At 47.6% G+C, this 25416-nt stretch overlaps 1 protein-coding gene across 2 annotated transcripts; it reads right to left on the minus strand.

The window, feature by feature from the left end:
* Positions 1 to 24963, minus strand: TMEM184B (transmembrane protein 184B). 2 transcript variants are annotated; one of them, XM_052668291.1, is made up of 10 exons: positions 24874 to 24963; positions 15230 to 15490; positions 12447 to 12612; positions 9200 to 9290; positions 8586 to 8661; positions 5815 to 5906; positions 5371 to 5540; positions 4430 to 4624; positions 3539 to 3562; positions 1 to 2536 (listed from the first exon to the last, which is right to left on the minus strand). In XM_052668291.1, exons 2-10 carry the CDS (start codon positions 15428 to 15430, stop codon positions 2295 to 2297), a joined length of 1257 nt encoding a protein of 418 aa, XP_052524251.1. In that variant the 5' UTR covers positions 15431 to 15490; positions 24874 to 24963; the 3' UTR covers positions 1 to 2294. The 2 variants fall into 2 exon arrangements, with proteins under 2 accessions (XP_052524251.1, XP_052524250.1); XM_052668290.1 differs by lacking the exons at positions 3539 to 3562; positions 24874 to 24963.
* Between the last annotated feature and the right edge of the window lie 453 nt (positions 24964 to 25416).

The raw sequence follows: 25416 nt of genomic DNA on the forward strand, positions 1-25416 counted from the left end.
TACAATCTATATTATCTCTATATTTTTATTTGTCGTCATATTTGCTCATTTCTGCAGAGTATAACTTCACAAAGACCAAAATAGAGAGAGCGGCTTGTCGCTGAGCTCACATCAGTTAAACACAATAGGTACAAAACTAGGTGGCTCTGTCTTATTTATCATACTTTTTTTTTTTTCTTTTCAGTTGTTTATATACAAAGAACTACTCTACATGGAAAAAATAATAAACAAATCCCATGGGTATGTTACATGGTAGACAAAAAGGAAGGGCGAGGAGGGAAAGGGAGTGAGCAGCTCTGAGGACCTACTCCTGGCCTCAGGCTACCACCAGCAGAACTGCTTGAGAGAGCAAGAGATGCAATCGGTCTCAAGCTCTGGGTCTTCAGGTTAGGGATTTGCTCCTCCAAACCAGAGTGGCTTCAGAGCCGATCCTTGTCCTGGTGCTGGCCTATTGCAGGGGAGTGCAGGAAGCTCAGAGATAGTTTTGCTTAGTGTTATAAAAATATATATATAAAATTATAATGCATGGCAGCTGGCTGTTAGCTGGGCGCTAGCTCTTCTCCAGGCTTCTCCAAAGGCAGCTAGTGCAACAGAGTTATACTTTAAACCTCTACATACAGGAAGCTTTGAGAATATCCAGATCCTATGCACAGCATATAGATGCAGCATACGTTTTAAAATCATGTTTAGAAAATGCTTCCCCAAGCCTGGAGTATCTTCAGGCTCAACAGGGCAATTTCTGAGATTTCAGATCTTGGCCATCCAATGCAACAAACGCTGGGGATGAGCATTGGTTAAGTGACACTGGGACATCATTGAGGCCTGCAAATGCAATGGAAGGGAGGAAGGGATTTTGTCCTCTAAAAGAGAGGGGAAATTTAAAATAAATATCCCACGCTAAAAAACCTATTAATCAAAGCCACAGAAGATGGAGAGAAAGCTCAAACTTCAGTCCTGCTTTCCAAGTGGCTTACAGGATGAGGAGTTTTATACCAAGCCCACAAAAAGCCTGGTAGATAGTATCTATGTGCCTACTGAAGCAGTTAGGAAAAGCAGGAGCCAACTTCCTGGTGTTGCAGGGCGTGCTGCTCCTGACCTGGTAGCAGTGCTGAGGAAACAAGGAGCTCTTTGCTCACCGTCACTTGTGTGAGGAAGAGAATGAACAAGTGCAGCAATCAGGATACAGGAAGAAAGGTGAACTCTGGGCAGTAAATCAGGCCCTGCTTCTTCTAGCAGAGCAACAAGGGGCAACCTGGAAAGGTTCTTCCCAGATACTCCAGTCAAAGGGCAAAACTTTTGCAGCTTGCAGGGGAGGCCACCTGCAAGACACCTGGGCTGGGACCTGCTCTGACAGCTGCTGGTACAATCCACAACTCTGAGAGAGGCAGCACTGTTGGTAGGGGGCAGGGAACAAGAGGAAAGAACATCTTAGTGTTCACAAATGCTCCTTTCCCCAAGAGTGATGAAAGAGCCAGAGCTGTACAGACTTCTACCACCTGTCACGGCCAGTCAATGCTGGTTAGCAGGAGACAGATGTTCCAGGCAGCATCTTGCCCCAGGAATGCAGGGGAGATCACCTGGTGATAGAAAACTCTGCCCTTGTGAGATAATAATTCCAGCCCTGCTGAGCTCCAGCAGGCAGCTTTGACAGGAACAGAGAGGGCAGAACAAGACGACAGTCCTGCTCTCTTCCCCTACACTCACTCAAATATAGGCCCTCACAAGCAGCGCTTAAGAGGTGTGAGAGAAGACGTTCCATACTAAATATTCACTGCAATGGCTACAGAGGGTCCAATCTCCAGTCTGGCCCTCAGGAATGCTTATCACTGCATCCTAATCCCATTTCCCAAGGATCACAGAGACGTTAGTACCGGGGAGCTGGGGGTACAAGCTGTGCCTACATCAATCATTCAGGAAGAGGAATTCAAAGCAGTCAGGTCGTCCAGTTGAAAACAAAACATTTCTGGCCACGATTCCAGGCTCTGGCCAGTCACACGCCACATCAAGCTGAGCAGGTGTGGGAGGCAGAGCCCCAGACAGTGGAGCTTTGCTTCAGTTAATTCCAGTCAATTGCTGCTGTGAGGAACGGGCTTGAGAAGCAAGTCTTGGCCATTCCCTTAATTCCATTCCACTCGTTGCGTCTGTACCCACAAAAGCTAATGGGAAATGCCCATTTCTGCAATCTGCACTAAGAGGTGATATGACTTGCTTGTTTCTGCTTCAATAAATTAAAAAAAAGAAATTAAAAGCAACAAAGGAGGGAAAACGATAGCTTGTGCTGGCAGTTTTCCCTCCTAGAACTCATCATCAGAGCTCAGCAAGAGGGTCTTCTCGTTGTCACGGGCCCCCGAGCAGCTGTGGGAGCGTGAGATGACGTGACTGCCATTGCGCCAGGGGGGGCCGTGCTCCAGCGTTGACTGCTGGGTGTACTGCTGGTAGGCTGGGGAGAAGTTGTGGATCGCATCTTGGACGATGTCATGGGGGTTCATGGTCTCCTTGAGGCTGCTGGAGATGCTCTTCATGGGAGCACAACGACCTGTTGGGGTGTGACGGGGAGGAAGAGGTGAAGAGTACCACTGCTTTCCCCCATATGCCTTAACATGAAGGGAAGAACAGGGAACATGCGCTCCTAGGTCCTGCAGAAATTACTTTACAGAATTCCTTAAGCAGCAGCTGAAGAAATGCCACACAAATAAATGGTGCCAAGTTTAATCAGGAGTGCTCCCAAAGTCTGAGCGAATCCATCTCAGCAGCAAATAGGGGCCATGAGAATGGGACGTACAGCAACAACCTCCCCGTGTGTGACCTAGGCTGGCTCAGGGGTGTGACAGAGACAGCCAGGTAAGGAGGTGCTTCTGTAAAGGCTTTTGGAAGTAAAAAAAAGCTCAAGAAACTTCTAAAAATGTCAAAGAAATGGTATTTGCCATTCCCACTCACTGGAAATGGGTGGCATAAAAGCACCCACAGGAAAGAAATCATAAAAGGGGAGAGGAGAACACAGGAGATAAAGGAAGGGAACGGGCAGTACGAGGCAGAACCACAGCTGGAGGGTGTCACAGCAAAGGATGCAGCAGTTGAAGCCAGTCCCAACCAAGTGCTAGGCATTTTTCTAGGAGCTGCCATTTCCCCCAGCCTCTAAGTTCCGCTTCCAGCATGGGCCTCTGGCTCTGCTCAGCTCTGAGGATGAGCTCTCTCAGCGACCAAGGCATGCTGATTAGCTGTAGCATTCATGAGAGAAGGGAGACTGGGCTGAGAGGGAGCAAACCAGCTCCTTTGAGAGCCTGCTCAGTTTTTCAGGGAGAAATGTTTCATACAGGCCCAACACGAATGCTCTAACCATGTGTTACGCTACTGTCAAGGGCTCTTTTACAGTGCATCCAGACAACCCTAAAGCAGCTGTGTGAGGCAGTCAGATTACAGATCTACAGGAAGGGGAGCAAGGGACAGGGCAGGTAGCAGGCAGGCTGGGAACCAGGACAGAACAGCATATCCCAGTTAAAACCAACTGAGACAAACACACAGAGCATGCTGCACCTACCGTATGGCCCATATGATGGAACGGCTGCATCAGGGACCAGTGGCCAAAGCAAGGGAGAGAAAAAAGGGGGAGGGGAGAGATAGAGAGACAGAGAGAAAAAGAGAGAGGAAATAACAAGAACTGAACAAGACCCACCACCGCATCATCCCCAGTGTCCTGGACAGCAATCTACCCCTTCATCACACACAGGTCTCACCTCTCCTAGCTCTAGCCACTGCTCTTTCTAAACCTCTGGGGGCAGCTGAGATGGAGGGATTATCTACATGAACACTTCCCCAGGGCTGCTGTCTTCCTGCAGCTCAGTGCAGACTCCCATCCACCCCCACCAGGAAGGAATACCTTTATTTGGGGAACCAAAAGCCCCATTTCCCCGAAAACTTCCACCTCTATCTTCCCCAGAATAAGATTTCTAACAGCTCCACCTTCAAAATCATTACAAGAAGATCCTCCTCCTCCAGGCAAAACATATTGCTAAAGCAATCCTCATCCTCCTGCGCTGGAGTCAAAACAGAGTCTGTTTCAGGCCTTGTCCCTCCTGCCTCCAGACTATTGCACAATCCGGAGCAATGGAGTTCCCCTTTGGGGAGAGAGGAAGAAGGACAAACCCATTCTATTGAAAGGATGCAACTTCGTGCTACCCTGAGGTCTGCAACAAGCTATCATGGGTGGCATACTAGGGAACTGAAAAGGGAACAGTGCAATTCAGGAAAGGTTTCTGGCCTGCAGAACTGTTGCACAACGCATCGGCTCAGACACCACGGAGGAGGGGATGTGACGTTTTTCAAGCATGTAGGTTGAGAGTCATATCAATGTGTTGGATCCCAGAGGGATCAATCTCCACCCAGTCTTGCTACCAAGCAGACAGGCCACGTGCATTGGCATTTTTCTTACCTTGTGCATCAAGTCTCTTGTCTGCATACACCTTGTATGTGAAGGCATGGCGCAAGGCAATGGCTGCAAAGAACATCTCCACACAAATGATGAAGTCCTGATATCCAGCAGCTACCGTGCCTTCACCCACAGACACGTTGGCAGAGTGGATTTTGGGGATGGCACCACACTTTTCCAAGATGGCCAGAAGCATCCCTAAACAAAGGAATAACCTCACGTAAACGTGCAAGAGAAGCGTGACACTCAGTTGTAAGAAAGATATTTTCCCCTGTCTATATACCAGGTGGCTGAAGAATTCCAGAGAAGACAGAAAGCTTGTGACCAGATGGCTCAACATGATAAACTAGACAGCTTATTAGTCTGTCTATGCACAGGGAGGATGGGCCAAACTCCAACAGCCTAAATTCCATCTAAGTTCATACTCAATTAGCCTTTGAAGTGCAACTCGGTAAACCAAAGTAGGGCACTGAATAGGGAAATGCTTACAACCTGTTAGTAAGAAGCATTAAGCTGAGGTGGAATTTAGCCTCTCTGATGTGGCGTCTGCATCATGATGTGTACGTATTCTGAATGTCCTTCACAAACATCAATATGTAGTAGTGTTTCTGCAGCAGCACACGTTGCATTCAGCTAGCACAAGAATCACAGATAAGCCACTACAGTTTTGTATACAGAGCACTAAAAAGATTTTTAGATGTGCCACTTTAATCAATAAAATGCAGCACGCAGATAAAACCTCGGCACCTCACGCTTTATGATTGAAATGCAAATCAGCTCTCCCTAGAAAAAGCAAGAAAAGATTACAAAACAAATACAACAATAAAAAAAACAAAAAAGCAGACAGACATTTGGACTATTAATCATCCGCTCTATCAATTCGAGCATCTGAGTCCCTGCACAGAGCTCTTTGTGGCTATAAAGCGAAGGGAAAAGCAGCTCACCTTGCCAGAAGGAGAGGAAGATGACAGACTTCACCATGAAGAACTTGAGGACTGGGCTGTAGGGACTCAGCAGCTCACGTGTGGCAAAGTAGAAAAGGAAGAGGGCATACAGTGCCAGGCTGACAGAGATGTTGTAGATGATCGTCACGTAGAGGTAGCCGCTGGTTACACTGAACAGAGCAAACATACAAACACCTGAAAGCCCTGAAAGCCCTTTCCCTTTGCCACCATCACTGGGGAGCACCAGGACTCTAATTTCCTTCCTGCCTCACTGTCCCATTCTCTCCCCCAAACTAGAGCAGAAGAAAACTTGAAACCAGCAGGCTTACCTCTGCCCTCTCCTCTCACGTACAAATTCAGTTTATGTACATCCCCCCCCATCTTTTCCCAAGGCCCAGCAGAGAAAGGGAAACTGAAACCCCCATCCTAGCCTAACATACTTACTCAAAGTCACCATCCTGGTATTTGTCAAAGGCCTGAAGGATGACCGTGCTGATCGCCATGAGGGGCTTCACCACACAGAATTGCAGGGTAGCCTACAGGAATAAGAGAAGGGGAATGAGAAGGCAGGAGGTGAAAGAGGCCACCATTCAAACAAGCATCCAGTGGACAGTGACAGTGACCTGCCATGCAAGGCAATGCAACCCAGCCCCAACAAGGAGTCTGACACTTGCTAATCAATTGCGCTTGAGGACTGAAGCACCCAAGAGGAGACAGGAGATTCAGAGGAAGTATGTGTGCTATTTGCTTGTACAGGATGGAAAGACTCTAAGGCACTTGGGATCTGCTCTATCCATAGACACTACAGGTATAAAGCACAGCTTCCAAGAGGAACTCTCTCTCAAAGCCAGCACAACCTCCATCCTTCTGGAAAGAGGGAAGTCGAACACTGAGGTCTTAAAAGAGCACAAGGTCACGAACCTAAAAGATCACTTGTATCTCCCCAAAGAAGGCTGGAACAGCCTGGGCAGGTGCTGACCTGCATGCATGCAGGGAGGACTGTGCACAGAAAGAACGCAAAACCAAAGAGGAATGATTGCTCTGGATACAATGCAATTTGTTAGTGGTCATAAGACTTCAAGGAGATTAAAAACCCCAGCACATGCCAGTTAGTGAGTCACTGTAAAGATGTGAACTGGAAAAGGTCAGGCTAATTGGTAAACAGCTCTGTCCTCTGAGCTTCCCCTCCTTCCAATCTGCAGATGGCTTAACCATTTCTCTGCAATCCAAACCATCGTGTTTTATTTTTAGATGCTTCCCCAGAAGATGCTATGGCATACGGGAAGCATGTGGATTGTGTGTGACCCAGCTGTGAGGGTCACCAGACACAGACCCGAGCTAACAACCTCGATGGGGACAATTTTTAAGGGGAAATGATCTGTCCAGATTTTACATCACAGCCACCAACAAACCAGCAGACTGCTGCAGGATCTCAGGCAATGTGTGCAGACCGACTGACCCCCATCAGGCACCTGTCTGAGAACAGCTTGGGGTGGAGAGAGGGGATGGAAAGGAGTGGTTGCAGTACACAGACACCCTCACGATTAAAGGGACTGGGAAAAGCAGAAAATACAGGTGGAGGAGGTGGGAGGCAGCACTAGAGATGCTGAGGGCCAGAGTAAGATGGGCAAGGTGCTTGTTCCAGCACACTTCTCTTCCTGATTACCACACTGGTGGGATCCTGCATAGATTAGCATTGAGATCTGCTGTGTGTCCCTCTCCTCTCCAGGAATTTGCCTTGGAAGATCTCACTCACCAATCCTGGAAGTCTAGAAGTAACAGAAAGTGAGTCTTGGTGTCAAAAATCTCTCACCAAGACAACATGTAAGCTTGAGCCAAGAAGCACAGAAGTACTTAGCACATCACTTTGCAAGACACTTCACTCACAGCCCCCACAGCAGAGTTGGCTGTATGCAAAGGGCTGGCCTGACTAGAAGAACTGCTGCCAGATAACAGCAAAGCAAGAGCAAAATGTCCACCTAAGCCAGAGTTAACAAATAAGCTAAAGATTTGCAAAAGCCAGTAAAATGCCTAAGAAAAAGTGCTTCCAATTTTCATTGTAGTGGGGAAAAAAAAAACCCAAACTTTCCAAACACACTCATGTGCAACCCACATAGATACTTGCCAGAGGCTGCAGGACATGAGAAACAAGAAGTTTAAGGGAAATTCTCACTTCAGCACTCCTTCATCTTGATGGGTGTAATGCCTTCTTTATGACATGTTTAAAAGGCAAATGTTAACATTATTAGAAGCAAAAAGATTAGCTAATGTGTGGGATCAAAAATGAGGCGTACAAATGAAGAGCAACAAGAGAAGCAGCATACAGGGAACAGTTCAGGGAAGAAAACAAGGAAGGCATGAGAGCAGAATACAAAACAGACAAACAGTACACAGAAAAGAAAGATGTGTTCTTTTCATAAAGGCCAATCTGGATGTTACTATGAGTCTGCAGTGTACCTTTGATGTTTCTCCACGCTGCTAAGACACAGATGATGGGGGCACAATGTGGGAAGAAGGAAGGGCAGAGATCTAGCCCCAGAGACTGAAATGACAGTGAACTGAGCCCTTTCAAAGCATCAGACGTGCTTCATGTTGTCTCCAGAGAAACCTCGTGTGATAATTTTGGTCAGTGAACAAGGCCTTAAAACTCACCTGCTGTTTCAAGGCAGCCAGAGGTGACTGACCTGATGAGCAGACAAGGGCTATATCATGGTTTAGATCTCTCTTGTTCCCTCCCCCTCAACATACCCAATTCAGCAGACAGACATGGTGAGCAATACTTGGTTCCTCCTAAAAATCATTGTATTGTGCTTAACCTCCACCCCCTCCTCTACTCCTAGCCATGATAGGAGCACTGTGGATTTGGGAGGCTGTTACACAACTACTGGGTGTCTGCAACACAACACAGCCATCAATTTCTCAAAGCTGGGACCTGTGTAATCCCAAAAGGGAAGAGGAAATCCCTGTGCTAACATCAGATCCAGGAGATAAACCCTGTCTTTTGCTAGGCCTTCTTAATTTGGGGTTAAGTAGAAAATGTTAGCGCATCTCAAAAAAAAAAAACAACACTGTCTCAGCAGCCTGTCTCAAAATCATGTTATAAATCCTCTAAAAGGAACACACACCTCAAAGTTCAGCAGCAAAAAGGCAACACTGCCACCTTGCCACACAATTCATTCAATTCTGGAGGACAGCACTGCTCTTTCAGCCCATACCTGTTTGCAGAACCTCAGGAATCCAATTGAATAGGTCTTTCCCCACAGGCAGCAAGTCCCATATACACAGCTGGACCTGAAAGAACCAACAACAGATTGCAAGGATTAGAAGCCAGATCTGGGCCTGAGTGCAAGATTTTTACTCTCTCTGCCTGCCTCCTCTGTAGCAGTCACAGGACTATGATTTCTCCAGTCATGACTACAGTTACAATCACAGCCTCTTTCAGAGACATATTTAGAACAGCATTCTGACTTCATACTCCAAACTTTTTTACAATTTATTTTAGGCTGAGTAGCAGGGAAAAAAGCAGACCCCAAAGGAAGCGCGCACAACCAATGGAAGAGAGGGAAGATAGAGAGGAGGAGAAAGGAAGAAAAGGAACAAAGGAGCAGGCAGGTGTTCAGAAAAGCTGTGAATCAATCCAACGAGCCTAAGAGGACACGATCAGCTTGACCTGTCTTGCAGCAAGATAATGATAAATCATCACTAGCCATCCTGCCCAGACCCAGCAGGCATTTGCCACCTAACATAGTTTTTAGGGACAGGGATAGACACACAGTAGACTGGCACAGAAGGATTAGCACACTGTGCTGCAAGCAGAATAAATACTCACTCGATTGGTTTCCCTCTGATCTCAGACATAATGGAGCTCTCCCCTCCCAAGTACTCATAGCAGAGGCTGAGAAAGTTGTATATTACAAAGGCTGCAAAGACATCAATGAGAGTAAAATGACAACCAACATCAAAACAGGTGCAAGGACTGAAAGCAGGCAACAGACCAAACATCAGCAGGGACTGCTTATGCAGCATCTTTCCTCTTAAAGCACTCCAGTTTGTTTTCACTGCATTTAACTCCCTACCTCAGCATTCACAAGACTGTCTGAACTGGAGTCTGGCCAAGGTCCCAGGCCAGATCTACTCCTCATGCCAAAAGGGTCACAGGACCATTTAAAACTGTGGTCAGCCTGTTTTACTTGGCAGCTGTAAGATGTCACTCTTTGCAGAGTTCCTGTGCATTATTCCAGGACATTACACTAATATTAAATCATATGGAAAAGTTATTTCTGATTCATCAACCATATCTCCTACTTTTGCCCTTTGAAGTGATGAGCACTATCTCTGAAGTGATGCATTGTAGACCTAAAAGTTGGAGAAAGTGTTTCCACCAATGAGTGAAACTTTGTTTTCATGTCTGGTGGATATTTTCTACAAACAGGCTTTGTGCCTCATTTCCTCAGAAAGCTGAAACTTCTTGTGTACTCAACAGCACTCTTCTTGGGTTACTTCTGTCCTGCCTCCCTCAGCAAGTTGGTACAGATGAGGAAGAGCCTTCTCAGACTGATCACTAATACTCTGCTCCACTTCAACTCTTTTCAATGCTCAGCTGAGCTGATACACATAAAATGAGACGAAGACACAGTGGAGAGGACTCATCATAATTGCTGACCCGTTTCCTTTTCAAGGGATCCAAAACCATTTAACTGTGCATGAAGTTAGCTTCCACAAGTCTTGGCTGCCACTCTCTTCACTTCTCATAATCACTATTGGATCAGACAACACTTCTCTCAACTTCATTTTCTATGATACTCCATTCCAAGACATTCCCCGGAATGCCATTACTGAAATCCTGGTTTGGGCCTCTGGCACTGACATAATACAAAACCAAAACAATTTGGGATGGAAACGGAAGTCTCAAGGGACCTTGGAATAAGAACAGAAGCCTAATATACTGTGCTGACAACCTGACCTCACCAAGTAACCAGTTATTAGACCTCAGGTCTATTTTACCACCTGGAAGAACTTCCACAGTTCACTGCCAGCACGGACTCTAATTTGTTCTACAAGCATCCAAGCTATGTCCTAGAAAAGAGGTAACTCAACACTGCCCAAAATGCTCAGCCTCCAAACATTATATTAATGGCTTCTAGATGTGCCTAGCTGGCAAGAATGCCGCAGCACATAAAAGCTTGTGGTATACCTGCTTCCACTTATGTAACTGGGAAATTGCTATTCCATCTGTAATCTTAGCTACTGACCAGAGTTAGGTATGTTCACAGTGCAATGACTCTAAAAAGCCATAATTAGGAAAGAAAACACCAAACATGGAAAAGTTATTTAAATAACTGCGGTAAGCTCTTTAGCCTGCAATTTTCCTGCAGCTTGGGTGACAGCTCCAACCACTCAGAGGAAGAAAAGCAGAGCTTTTCCTATTACCCTCCAGTGACCCCTGCCCTCTGATGTGGTCATTACAATACCAGCTGCCCATTCCACAGAAGAGGAAATAAACAAAAAGTTGAGGTGGGAGAAGAATCTGCCCCTCCACCCCCCAAAGAAACAAATGCTAATTATCAAAGCTAACTGCAGTAGCAAAACAACTGTTCTCCCATTCCTGATCTGCATTCACCAGATGTATTCACATCACTGGTGTAACAAAAAAAAATCTACTCATGTTAGTGATACTGCTTTCTGTACAAACCTGGCTGCTGGAGTCGCATGGAAAGAACACCAAACCACGCTCCTCCTAACACACACTAAGAAATGAAGCCCATAAATGGCCCAAGATAGATGTCAGAATGTATCAGCAGGGTCTTCTGCGATTCCCTAACAGAGAGTTTTCTAACCCAACAGTTCCCAACATAGAGTCTTTGTAGAAAAAAAAAAATAATAATAAATAAGTGAGGAGGAGAATGGCAAAGGGAGGAGAGAACAAAGAGACAGCTTCAAAGCAGTCCCCACAGAAAGCAACGGAGAACTTGGTGGCTGAATGTGCTTTCACCTCTACCTGCAGTCCCTTCACACAGCACAACATGCCGAGGAAATCGGTGAGCTCTGGAGCGTGGGCTGCCTCCTGAGCAGAGGCTCTGATGTTTGCAAACTCTCTGTGCAAGGCAGAGGGATAATGGCTGTTGCTAGGAGAGGAGTTTTGCAGCACAGCAGGCTTCCTGCTAGACCTACACACGCACACAGGGTGGGGAAGTAGGGAGGAACAAAAAAAAAAAGAAAACAACAGGCCCAAACAAAGCTGCCTTCTGAACTGTGTGCACACGTTTGCCATCTGCTGCTGCTGCTGTGTCTCAGGGCACTGTCATGGATGTGAAGGAGGGCCGCTGGTCCTTTGAGCTGATTAACTTGTTCGCGGTCAGGGGCACCTCTCTGCAATGCAGATCTCACTAAAACGATTTAACGCAGGTATGGTAATAAACTGCCCTCAAAAGCATGCTGCCAGAATGCATTCTCTCCTGTGGGTGGGCAGAAGGTTCTTTTTTGGATGAGATAGATGTTTAGATAGCGTTTATTGCAGAGTAAGTGTTTTTCTCACATAAAACGTTAGTGGTATCATCTGCAGCTGACGACCAAAAATGAAAGCATCACTAACTCATCTTCTCCTGCAGGACTACGAAGCATTTCACCCCTCAATAACACCAGCACACGGAAGCTGTGCCATCACACAAGGGGCCATAAGGTGAAACAACAGGAATACTTCACTAGCAAACAGTTCAAAGCAAGCATCTGGTTACTAAGGGCTGTTCTAAGAGCTAGGAACTAATCAATCCCTTGCTTTAAGCACCCGCATTTTTTGCTTTATACCTTCCTGAAGCAAAGAACCAGGAAAAATCATAAACTTTGTGTCTGCAGAACACAAGAGGGAAAGCTCAATGTATCTTGTTGTGCTCCAAGTCCAGGAATTGACGAGGTGTCATTTTTCAATCACTGAGCAAGCCCTGGTCAACCAGTCAGACAGCCATAAGACTGCATCTCTGCAGAAGATGTAGATGCATCTCCTTGTTCCCAACCAGCAGTAACAGTTCTCTCATGGTAGAGACTTCCCACCTCCCCCACTGTGTCTGAGCCCTCCTTACCTTCATAGCAGTCCCGCACTGTGCCAAAGTAAACATAGTACTGGTCATTGGTGAAGAACAGGAGACTGAGCCATGAGTCAAAAGCATAAATGGGCACAATGAAGAGGATCCGAACGATGTAGCGTTGTTCATTTGGGCAGCTATAGCAGCGAAGGTGCATGTAGATCTGGGAAGATGGAGAGGGAAACCAGGGTCAGCAGCATGTGCAGTAGAGAGGAGGAAGTGGAACTGGCGAGCCAAGTGGGAAAACAAATTCAGTAAAACAACCCTTGGTTGTCTCAAGAAACCTCAAGGTGATAAGCATTAACAAAAATGCTGTTATCTTATGGCATTCATACAGCATCCCTTAGTTCGTGGAGAAAGGACAAGAGGAGGAAAACGAAGCGGAAGCATTTCTAACTTAGCTTCTCGTCGGGAGCGATCACGCCATTATTATCACCACCTTTCCCTTCTTCTTTTGTTCATCATTTTTTTTCCTGTTGCCAATCTCACGTTCCTCTTATCCTCTTTTAAGTACCTAAGATTGACAACACTGCAGGTTCCTTTTCTCTGAACAGAGAAGCACACACTCACAGTGAACACGCTCACTCTCCAGGCAGTTCTGGATGTTTTTAAGACTTTCACCTGAAACAACCTGCGAGTGCCCTTCGCAACAGCGCAGAGGCAACGAGCCGCAGCCCATCTGCTCGAAAACTGCCACGCAGCACATCTGTGACAGCATGGCCATGAAGCCTCAGCCACCAAGGGAGCACCGTGCCAGGCACTGGGCTGCGCTCCAAGGAAGCACACAGCCACACCACTCACTTTGCCTGGCTGTCTGTGCACATGCCAATCCCCCCAAAGTCATAGGCTGAGGGCAGTTCAATGTCCTTACCCTCCTCATTCTCACTGCCCACAGTTTTTTGGCCATTACTAAATCCCACAACGAAGCTGCATTTTTCACAAGACACTCACCTGGTGGAAAAGTTATTCAGAATCACAGAATCATTAAGGTTGGAATAGACCACTAAGGTCGGAATAGGCCACTAAGGTCATCTGGTCTGAACACCAACCCATCACCACCACACCCAACAAACCATGTCTCTGTGCTGCATCTACATGTTTCCTGGCAACCTCCAGGGTCGGTGACTCCACCACAGGCATACTCTGAAGATGAGCACCACTCCTAGAATGGCCGAATAGCACAGCAGGAGCTTCAGCTGGTGTTGCAGGTACACTCTACAGGCCATGGAGGCAGCAGAGGGCACGTTCTCCAGAGGCCAGGCCTTTGCACAGCAACCCTAATCAAGCTGCTGGAATTAATAGCACATTGTTTGTTATGTATCTGCCTCATGACTGGCTGATTTGGCTGCCTGCAGTAACACAAGCATTTGTTTGCAGCTTCGCCCTCCATATGGGTGTGCACATGATATGGATGTGCTGTGCAGATTCTACGGGGTCTAATAAAGCACACGTTGATGACCTCATTTTCCTCTTGCGAGGGAGAGGAAGTTAACTCCTTTCATATCTCTCTGCCTCTTGGCCAGGTTCAGTCAAAGTTGACTGAAAGGTTCAAAATACATTTCTTCCCTCTCCCCAGCCCGCAAGGATTTCCCAAAAACCTCATTTCCTGTCAAGAACAGGTTGAAAATAAACTAATGCTAACTTAGTGATATTTTTTCCTTGTGACAATCCCAGTGACACACCTCACCCAGCACAGAGACAGCTGATACCCGGGTTCACATGACTCCAAGCTTTGCCCTTGGGATGTCACAAGAGCCCTGCAATCCATGTGCCTACAAGAGCACTTTAGACAGGAACTGCTTTCCTGCAACAGGACAACAGCGTGCTTCAGTCAACAGAGTCTCTCCAGCACTGACCTGGAGCCATTTTTTCTTTAGAGAAAGGCATCAATGCCTAACTACGCAATGCTACACCGCACAGTAAAGATTTTCTTCCTACCCTTGGTAGGTGATCAATTTCTGCCCCGAAACAGGAAGACCCACAGCACTTGCAGTTGTTACCCAAGCTGGTGAAACTGCAGGTGTTACTCTTTCTTATTCATCAGTGACTAATCCACTTTTGAGCTTCACTACCCCCTGTACACCATCAACAGGCTGTAGTTTCCTAGGCCTCAGTCATCACTCTGGAATCTATTGACCAACAGGTACAAAGCACAGGTTGATAAATAACAGGGCTTGCGTTTCCCCACTGTTTTTCAGTTCACATGACAACCGCATAAGAGAGAGGTACAGAACAGGATGAAGCATTCGAGTTGTTCTGGCTCCCAGGGCACCTACCCTGAAATGAGGGGAGGGGAGAAAAATTAAAACAAAATGTTTCCTGCTACTCCTTTCCGCAGCAGAGTTCAGCCTGGGGAATCCGTTGGCACAGTAGATCAAAGGGAGGTATGTCAAACAACAGATGACCAGGATCATTTAGCTAACAGCTGACACAACAACAAAAAGGCTAGCTACAGCTACAGGACCTGGGAAAGGAAAGCTTGAGAGAATGCATCTTTCTGCAAACTCTCAAGAGAAGGCCAAACGTTCTGTACCTGCTGGCTGTAAAGAGTTTGTTTCCTCACCAGTCAGACTACAGAACCTGGGCAGAAAAAGGCCTTCATACAAAAGCTTGACCAGCATAAGTAATGCATTAGAACCCCAAAGAAGAGGTCCTCGTACCGCCTCAGAGTCCACAGCCCTCCATAACATAGCTGTATCTGGCAGAGATTTGCAAAGTATCACGTATTCCACCATGCGGGGAAAGGGAGAGAGTCAGAAATAGCAGTGACAGGGTTTTACCTGATGGCAGGTGATGAGCAAAGCTGTCCATACAAAGAAACCTGAGATGGCCTGAGCAGCGGTGGTCATGAGGAATATCGGTTGCTCCACAGCTGTGGGGCTGCCATCCTCTGGCAACCAGGAGAAGTTGGGAGCCACAGCCGGCGTGGTGGCAGCTGACCCCAGTCTGGGGGCTGCGGTGACATCACTCATCACCATCATGGTGCCTTTCAGTGTGAGGATCCACCTGGGATTGCCGAAGAACTGCCCGAGAGTCAGGACCTGCCATGAAAGAGAACCAACAGCAACTGAACTCAGCTGGAAGGACTCGGGAGCACAACAGTAACAGTGCTTTGCCTGCTCATGCTTTATGAACAGCACCTGGTAAGCCTGCCTCTAACACCCCTTATATACGATACAACAGACCCCACGGTACTCAGGAACCTCTTTTCCACTCACAACACAGCTGTCATCCCCCACCTGCAACAAAAACATGTAAGAACAAGATGAACACCACATTCACCTACTACAAGGCAAGGGGGGCAGGAAAGCATCCCCATCCCTTCCACAAGCAATCCCTACCTCTCCTAATGCCATTCTGAAAGCAGCATGCAGCCCAAAGTGCTTGCGTTGGAAGGATACACGCTGAAAGCTCTCCTGGCTAGGAAGAAGAGCATGAAAGCAATGCTTTTATCAAACACCATATGGCATGGTATACTTAGTCAGCCTATCACTAACTCTGATAACTTAGCATCATTTTCTCTGTGATGTGAATTTAGCCTGATTGGTGTTTAAAAGCCAGCTGACCCATGAAAACGCACCCAGAACAACGCACATATGCAAGATTACAAAGCAGCATTACCTATGGGTGAAAAGCTGTTCTCATTCAATGGAACAAATTCTTACAGGTCCAAGTTCTAAAGCAGCTATTATTTTCAATTTGGTCATAAGGAGGCTCTAATGTGACCTCTGGGTTGGAGGAAGATAATCCACTTAAACCAAGATCACAAGCAGACTGCCATTGGCTCTGTGAACCGTAAGAGCTGCTTTTGCTGTCGTCGTAGCAAAGACACTATTACCAAGGGAAACAGCATCACATTGCCTCCTGACAACCTCCTAATAAAAAAAAAGGGCATGCCTAAAATTAAGAGTGCACAACTGCTGTGGTTTAATTCGTAAGATAATTGTCAAACTTGGCTTTTCTTAGCTCTTCCCAGTCACTCCAAAATATTCCTGTTCTAAGTTCCAGCTTTCCATAGCTGCACATAAAGTTGCAGGAGGGGCAGGACGTGGAGCTCCACTCTTATTCAAGCCACACCAACAGCGCAGCCCCAAATCCAACACTGGGCACATCGTCAGAACAGAGGAACTGAAAGGGAATAGCTCTGCTTCTCTGCACTTCCCTCTTTTACAAGAAGCTGAAACAGCAACAAGGGTTAAGCATTCAGAAGCAAGGGCGTTTGCAAGTTCAGATTGTATACATAACCTTAATACTGCCCTCTTGTGATTGTACACCAACTGTCTTTAATTGAATTATTATGCACTGTTCCTTGCTTAATCCCCTTTAATTCACAGTCATTGCAACCAGTCACTCTTTCCAGCACTGTGCTTGAAACAAAACATGCACGGTTTCTTCAGTGGGACTCTACTTCTGTTCCCCTGCCCCAACCCACTGATCTGAGAGCACCCCTTATCCTCAGGGCATCCTCAGGACATGTTTGCATGGGTCAGCACTACTTCTTGATTATAACCTTCAGCTCATTCCCCTTCCTAGTGAAACATGAAGGAACACTGCATTCCTGAACATTCAAAATTAACACACATGTCCAAATTATCCCTTCTAATCAGGGTAGTGAGGTACTGGCACAGGCTGCCCAAAGTAATGGCGGATGCCCCGTCCCTGGACACATCCAGGGTCAGGCTGGAGGGGCTCTCAGCACCTGATCTACCTCTAAGTGTCCCTCTTCACTGCAGGGGAATTGCACTAGATGACTTTAAAGGCCCATTCCAACTCAAATGATTCTGTGATTCTGTAAGTGGACACCCACCTCCATCACAGCATCACCCCTACCACACCACCTGCTTCCCGTAGTGCCTGGGGAAAAGGTCCAACATCTACAAAGCTATCTCCAGTTCTCCTGCATTTTCCCCTTTCTTCCAGTCCGCCACTACAGTTAGGCAGCAGCCCTGCTCTGGTCAGCCTACTGGATGTAATTTCTTTCTGTGTGCTCCTCCCAGCTGGCTCTATCTTTGCTGTTGTTTCTCATGCATTTTAAGCTACACGGGACAACCACCTTTTTGTTCTCTGCCCGCAGAGCTCCCAGTACTGGGAGGTACCGATCCAGTGACATTACCAGATGGCAAATTAGGGGCATTTAGAAACCTACACCAATTCATTTTGTATTGCACTGGGAATCCGACGCATTATAAATTTCATAGGAGGGAATAATAAAATCTGGAAAATACCTTTAGGATCGTCTAGCTCAACCAGCCATCGATCAGCCCATCACCACCATGCCCACTAACCATGTCCCTCAGTGCCACATAACCTTCACAGAATCACGGAATGGCCAGGGTTGGAAGGGACCTCAAGGATCATGAATCTCCAACCCCCTGCCACATGCAGGGCCACCAACCTCCCCATTTCATACTAGACCAGGCTGCCCAGAGCCCCATCCGGTTTTGCCCACGGTACCCACATGAGCAAGCCCAAGTGGCCATAAAGCCTTGCTCACTGCCCCAGGTGGGAGAGGGCAACTCAACTCCCTGCTCCCAGACTTAAGCCTTCAGTTCCTTGAGAAGTCTCTGGAAGAACTCCTCGTTCTACCATCACATCCTGGTTTCTCCTCCAGGTCGTTGCTTCCATTTATAAGGGACAGTAAAGTTACTTGCACACTTACTCCCCCCTCTCTGGATTTCCCTCTGAAGCTTTTCCACCTCCAACTTACTACCTTGCTCCCCCCGGAGGTAACCCACAATACAACACATTGTAAAGGAGCAGGAGAATGCGTAAGCAGGAAAAGCACTGTGTGCTGGAAACTGGACCGTACCCAGAAAGTCTGTCTGGGTGGAATTATAAAGGTTAGAAAATATTTCTAAGATCATCCAGTCTGCCAACCCATCCCCACCATGCCCACTAACCACGTCCCTCAGCGCCACATCCACATGGTTCTGGAACACCTCCAGTAAACACCTCTGGACCTCCAGTAAAGAGTTCCCCACTTTAGGAGTACCAGACTCTGCTCTCAGAGTGGGAAAAAGAAATAAAAAAAAAAAAAAGAAAACCATGGGCTCATTATACAAGATAGCTATCCTGGGATGCCAAACAGCATTACCAAGACCCTTACAGGGAAGGGGCTCCATGCTGCACAAGAGCGGTTCTGCCGCTCACCGGCTGCGCCCATAAGGCCCACGGCCACAGGAGAACAGCAGCGCAGTCGTTCTCCATCAGAAACAGATTGCCATCCCTGTGTCTTTTGGAAACAGAGACCTTCTGTCCCTAACACTAACACGGCAGCTTCTTCCACCAAAAATAAACTCGGAACAGTAAACAGAAGGAATCTGGCGCAAGTGGAAACAAAAAAACTTCATTTTTGGCTTGCGTCAACGCATGGAAAATGTTAGCAGTGAGGAGGAGCTGTTTCTACATCAAGATAAACAGCCATAAATACACCAAGCCCACTCCTGACACTGCGCAAGAGGAGGGAAGTGGTGCTTGCAGCACTGGGTCCCCAAATTCCTGCAGGCTCTGAAGTGCAGTACAGCTGACAGTGGGACACCAGGAGTGAACGGCAGCGTTCCGAAGCTGCTCCCTGCCATCTGCAAACACAATCTGCGCTTTTAAAATAGATCATCTCCTCTGAGGCTGAAAGTATTTCATTTCTGAACTGCTGAGAGAGCAAAGAACGATACACAAAGCTATCCTGGGAAAGAGCCTTAACCGCTCAGCCTCCGTCTGTTACACTGGACAAGCTAAGAAGCAAACCCAACCTGGCTGCAAGGCCCTCCTGGATGGCTGTGAGGTGAGGAGCTGCTCCTCCTTACACCTGACCCCACACTTACCATTGTGCAGATTGATTTCAAGTCAGAACTTTCTGCTTTTATTAGACCACGGGGAAAAAGCCTGGCATCAGTGAAGCAGGAGCTTTGCGGCTTTCAGAGTGTCCCCTACATTTGGAAGGAGTACAAGAATGCATGACAAAATGGTTCGAGGTTTATTTTAGACTATTTTAATTATAAGAATGCCCAGAATTGCCAACTGGGATTGGCTCCTTCCATTGTGCCAGGTGTATGCTGCAAATTTGTAATTGATTTAACTTCTTTTCAACCCCCAAAGGCACAGCATAGCCAGCTGATCTAACAAAGGGTAGAGAAAGCAAGAAGGAAGGCAGGACTAAATAATGCCACAGAGTGCCAGAGCCTCTGGTGCAGATCAAACCAGTGATAGCAATAAAAGAAAATCAAATGCTTTTAAATTTATTACATCTTAAATTGCTTTTGCTCTCTGGGGTGGCATCTACTATAGTTAGCTACAAGACATAAAAAGGCCTCAATGGTGTGTTTTTAAGCTCTCCAATCAAGCTCCTGAAACAATCTGTGAGCTAAGTATGCAACCAGCCATGCAATTTCAACTAGTGTGACTTATTTACATGTTACTACACACACTGGACAAAACCTTCATAACCTCAAGCTCCTGAAAGTTGCTCCGCATCACATATCTCATACCCATGCATGTAACATCATCCTGACATGAGCTGTGCTGCGCTCAGCTAGGAGAGGGATGTGCTGTTCATATTGAGAGAAGAGCAGTAGTGAGGTCAAATCAGCATGTGGGGAGCAGCAGAAGGCAGGTGCTGGAGCTGGGCATCCATGAGGGCTCTGGCTGTCCAGGTAAAGGTGCACCCACCTTGTGCCATATCTAAGAGATAATCCCACACCTGAGTACAAGCAAGAGTGTACAGCACATACACACACACACAACTTTCAGCAAGCCTGTGCAACTTCTCTCGTTTTAAGAGAATCACAGAATATCCTGAATTGGAAAGGCCCTAGGAAGGATAACTGAGTCCAGATTCAGGCTGCTCCTAGCTCCTACCACCCCTCCATTTAGCTAACCCACCCTAACGCAGTGCTGCTTCCCCTCCACAGCACCCATTTAAAACTCAGAATCAACAACAAAACTCTTTTACCCCGAGCCGCCACTCTTCTTTCCAGAGTTTTTTTCTGCTCTATTAATTTCTGTTGTCTCGCTGTACTCATGCAGCCCTCCCCCCCCCTCCACCCTCCTCCTCTTTTTTTCTTTTTTAGCTGATTGACCCACATTGTAATAGGTCAGCATCCAACATCCAGTCCCTTTTTCGGAAGGAGACAGGCAGAAGAGAGAAAAGAGGAGAGAGAAGAGGAGAAGGGATGCTCTCATCCTTCTGATTGTCCTTTGAGACTAGGGCCATGCACTGCATCCCTTTGCCATGTTTCTCACAGCTCTGCTTCACATGAACCAGCCCAGCCCTCTGCTCCTGGGAGAGAAACATACGAAGACTACAGATACGTTCTGCAATTGGCAAAGGGGAAAGAGGCAGCAAGAGAAAGGATGTGTTGCAAACACTTGTGTCCGGTGCCACAGAGGAAGTTTGCCTTTCATCTCCCAAAATCTCAAGAACAAAGTCAAATCAGAACTTATGCCACCACTGCTTGCCTTCATCCTTCCCCATTTCAAAGTGCTGAGGTACAAAAGACGAGTCTTGACATTGCTGCAGGATATATAGTTATTCTGTGAAGCATCACTACTCTGGTTTTGTCCCAGGTACATTTTTCTTGTCCCCTGTTACTCCACCAAGAAAAACAAAGATTCAAGAGATCAGACTTCTAAAAGCAGAAATAGGGGCTCTGTATTCCTGGACTCCTGGGTGAGGAGGAGAGCTCCTTCCCACAGAAAGAGGCAAAGCCTCTTTGGAGAGGACCCAGACACAACATTTCCTTTACACAGAAGTTACCTCTGGAAGCTCAGAAGCAGAAAGTGATCTCTAGGGAAGGAAACCAACCTCAACCTGATGCCAAAAGCACAGTGAGTAGAGACAGTGGGAACACCCTTGCCTGGCCTCTTCTGAAGGCTGCTACAAAACAGTATTTTTCAACAGTCACCACCATTAGCCACGTGTCCTCAGCAGTGATGACCAAGAGCCTGCATGATGCACTCATAAAAACCTGCACCAACTGAGGTGACCCACTGTTTCACAGCTGCCATGATGGCAATGCTGCTAGGAAAATGTTGCCCACGCAGCCCATCTTTCATCAGCACAAACAGATGGAAGTCTGAACTACAGGGCAGGCACTGCGCATCAGACCAGCCAAGACATGGCAATGTGCTCCACAGGCTTTAAACAGGCATGGAGCCTGGCATTATGGTGTTGCAAGAGAAAGGTTGTCTTCTTCTCTGGTTAACTCTGCAAGTTTGAGCTTTCTGCTCAGTCAGTGTCGTGATGTAATGGTCAGAGCTGGTGGTTTGTCTGGGTTCCAGAAAATTCAGCAGGATCTCCCCTCTCCTATCCCAAAAGACAGTGCACAGTGCACATGACCACCGAGAGCCACATCTTCAGCTCTGTACACAGCTCCCTGGTTGTAATCTGATGATTTGCACAAACGAGCTGATTGAGACACTTGATGTGATATGCATGGCTGTCACCACTGCTGCAACGTACCACTTACCACCACACTGTGCTCACATCCACTGTTTGGTCACACCAGTGTTCAGCAAGCATCAATGAGTGTCGAGAGGTGCCATTTTTTCCACATGGAGGAATTTAGTGACACACCTCTGCTTCATAGGTACTTCCACATCAGACACCGTTTGGTCAGATTGCCCCTCTGCTGCCCTCTGTCACATAGCAACAACACGTAACAAAATACTGATGGGAAGGTTCAAACTTCACATTCACCTCTGATGTCATGGGCCAACATCATAAAACAGGAGGCATTACTTCCAGAGCAGCCCTTGTCTATGAATAACGCCTTAAAGCTCTGCCATAAAATCAGTGCCATCACAGAGATATTGGAACAGGGGAGAGTCTGAAAGTCAGCCTGAGAGGGGCCACTCCCAGCTGTCTTAGAGCACTTAGCTGCCAGCATCTTCACCCAACTCTAACTGCTCTTCCCTAACAAAACAGCCACAAAGGGATGAGATACGGTGTGCCATTAAGAGAAGAACTCACTCTTTTCCATCTCATTTTAAGTGACCTGGAGAGAGAAAGGTACTTTCATCACTACTGCTTAGGCTGTATGTGTGCTGGAGATGAGCAGACAACTGCAGGCTCCCGAGCTATCAGCTCTGCAGTGTCTGATATCATCACGGCATGTTTTACAGCCTTGGGAAGGAACAGTGGCATGGCAAGGTCAACTTTCAAGGCATTACTTCATCTCATCTCCTTCTCAAGGCTTCATTGCCACTCTAGGTAACGTGTGGCATTTTCTTTGCTGAACCACAGAGGGTTTTGTTTTTGTTTTGCCACATACTGTACAAGGTGCCAGATGCACGACACAGCCAAGGAGGGAAGAATGCTTTCAGTTTAGAAAAGGCAAGCTGAAACTGTGATGCCATCTCTCTCTGCTCCTGGTCACTCTCCATTATCCAGTGTCCTCAAACAGCTGATCCTTTCAGTGTAACCAGAATCCCACACACTGTGGCTGTAAGATGATAACAGCAGCATCTCCATCCTTTCAATCCAGAGACAGACTTGAGGATGGGGAGACAAATATGCACTTACCCAATGGGTTAAGTGACATTCAGTGCTGCAGGTAGAACACGTAAGGTATTTCCTTCTAGAATTTCCTGTAAATTATGCCCCTTGGGGGCTTTAAGGATCTGGTGACACCCAGGTGCAGCAAGGCTCCTGGGCAGCTTGCCCACATGCTGCATTTTCCCTGAAAATGGTTTGTTCTGTTGCATTCCCAGATATTTCACTTACACTATCACAAAAAACCCCTCAGAGGCTGAGCTGATTGTCAAAGACCAGAGGCAACCTTGCTGGGAGCAAGTACTTATCCTCAGGAGGAGGATGGCTACCAAGAGAGGCTCCTGGAAGGTGGTTAGAGCTCACAGCCTTCACTGGCAATATTTCACCTCCAAAAACATCCTGAGGGTTGCCGTGCTGAAAACATGAACAGTTGCTCCCCCCTAAATTAGTTCACAATAAAAAAAAAAAAAAAGCACTTCCAAAAGATGCTTCCAGTCTAAGCAGTATCATATTTTACACTTACTTTAACTGAGTGTTTTAATCCTCCTTATCACTTTCAAACAGCTTTCAGAGCCCTGCATGTTTTGGGAGGATGTAACATCTTGGCAAGAAACTGTTCTCCCTCCACAAGAAAGCAAACCCCAGAGAGTTTGGGAAGAAGTAAGAACAGCACATACACCACTTCTGGACCATACTGGTAAGTACTTAGAAGCTCCTCCACTAGACCAGAGTGGACACACAAGCATCCCGTACTCCTGAGGACACCTGAAGCAGACAGCTTCATCATCATCATCATCATCATCGCATCACTCCTTTAAGCCCTAGTGTTTAGTGTCAGTAGCATCCTGAAAATGTGAATTTCCCCAAACTACTGCACAAATACAAATCTTCAATATAATGGATCTGAATAGCAGGAATGTATCTAAAGAGATTTCTGGTCCCTTTTAGGAAGAATGCTTAGCTCTTGGACTCCAGGAGAAATTCCAGCAACACAAGTTCAGCGGAATAGGTAACTACTGTGTCAAACAAAAGTCAAGTCTTTGTTAGCAGGATGTATGCTCAGTTAAAGTTTCATTGATTGTTGCCTACTCAGTACAAAATAGGAAACAGACATTCCATAGAGTTATTAAATGGTTTGAACTGAAAGGGACCTCAAACCCCACCCAGCCACACACCACCAGCTTAGGCTGCCCAAGGCCCCATCCAACCTGGCCTTGAACCTCCAGGGATGGGGCACCACAGCTTCTCAGGACAAAACATTTCTACTTCCTCTGCAGATGCTGTTCTGTCACTGATCACCCCTTATCTTTTTCTCTTCAGCTCTTCTCCAGGAGGAAGCCTGTCTTCTTCAGCGATTAGTTCCAACCGAGCTCCACACGTGGCAAGAACGTTTCCAAACTTTCTTCACAATGCTCCCTCCTTTGCTATCTCCTCTCCATCTCCCACATCTCTTCCTCCCCCTCTGACAGCTTCACCACCTTTCAAGGAGTTTTCACAAAGCCATCCGAAACCCACTCCATCCCTTTTCCCGGATTACCACTCACCAGAACCCAGCGACACGCACAAGCGTCCCCATCCCTTCAGCCTGCCAAGCCTGAATCACTCCTCACAGGACGACCACAACCTCCAGCAGGCTCCCAACCCACACGCGATACAGGAACGCGCTGACAGCCTCCCCGTACACCTACACAGCACCCACGGAGCAGGGCAGATCCCCGCACAGCCCCACGCGAAGCGACACAGGAAGGTGACACCCAGCAGAAGCGCGGGGGCTGCGCGTCCGTGTGGGCAGCACCGCCCTGAGGGGAGAGAGCGGCGTGGGGCGCACAGGCCCCACAAGGCCCCGCAGTTGGCAGAGGCCGCCTCAGCGAGGGGGCTGCTGGTTCCCTCGAGCACCCCACGGTACCGCCACCCTCCTCCCCCGGCCCGGCTTACCTGCGGGCGGGGCTAGGCTCGGCCCGGCCCGGTGCTGGGCTCGGGCCCTGCCCCGCTGCCCCGCGGGCGGGCGCCGGCAGCGGCGCTGGGGCAGGCGGGCGCGCGCGGCTCTCACCAGCCCATGGCGACGCCGGGCCCTCTCCGCTCGGCCCTCCCCACCTGCGCATGCGCCGTCCCTAGAGAAGGAGTCGGAGGAGGAGTCGGAGGCGGTGGCGGGGCGCGGGGAAATGACGTCACCGCCCCGCTCTTAAAAGGGCAGCGCGGCCCAACGGCGCTGCTCCTTCGCGGCTTGTTTTCGGGTTGAAACGCGAAAAGCGCAAATCCCAAATTCCTGTGCTTTGTATCAAGGGAAGGGTCCCGGCCTGCTGCCCTTCAGCGATCAACTCGGATCCCCTAGAAGCGAGGTCCCGCACTGCATTTCAGTGCCTATCCTGAGGCCCGGCGATTTATTTTTAGTTCCATTGCACACTCACAGCCGTGCCTCGAAGTCAGAACAGGGTGGGCTGTACGGCAGCGCTTCCCTGGGCCCAGGCCCTGATATGA

Source organism: Tympanuchus pallidicinctus, unplaced genomic scaffold (assembly GCF_026119805.1).
Source record: "Tympanuchus pallidicinctus isolate F22 unplaced genomic scaffold, pur_lepc_1.0 scaffold8, whole genome shotgun sequence".
Taxonomy (NCBI): Eukaryota; Metazoa; Chordata; class Aves; order Galliformes; family Phasianidae; genus Tympanuchus; species Tympanuchus pallidicinctus.

Coding starts and splice junctions, on each gene's coding strand:
- TMEM184B (XM_052668291.1), bottom strand. CDS start 15,430: ATGATGGTGATGAGTGATGTCACCGCAGCCCCCAGACTGGGGTCAGCT. Junction 8,662..9,199: donor ATCAGAGGGAAACCAATCGA/GTGAGTATTTAT, acceptor TGGTTCTTTCAG/GTCCAGCTGTGTATATGGGA. Junction 2,537..3,538: donor TCCATCATATGGGCCATACG/GTAGGTGCAGCA, acceptor ACACCCCAACAG/GTCGTTGTGCTCCCATGAAG.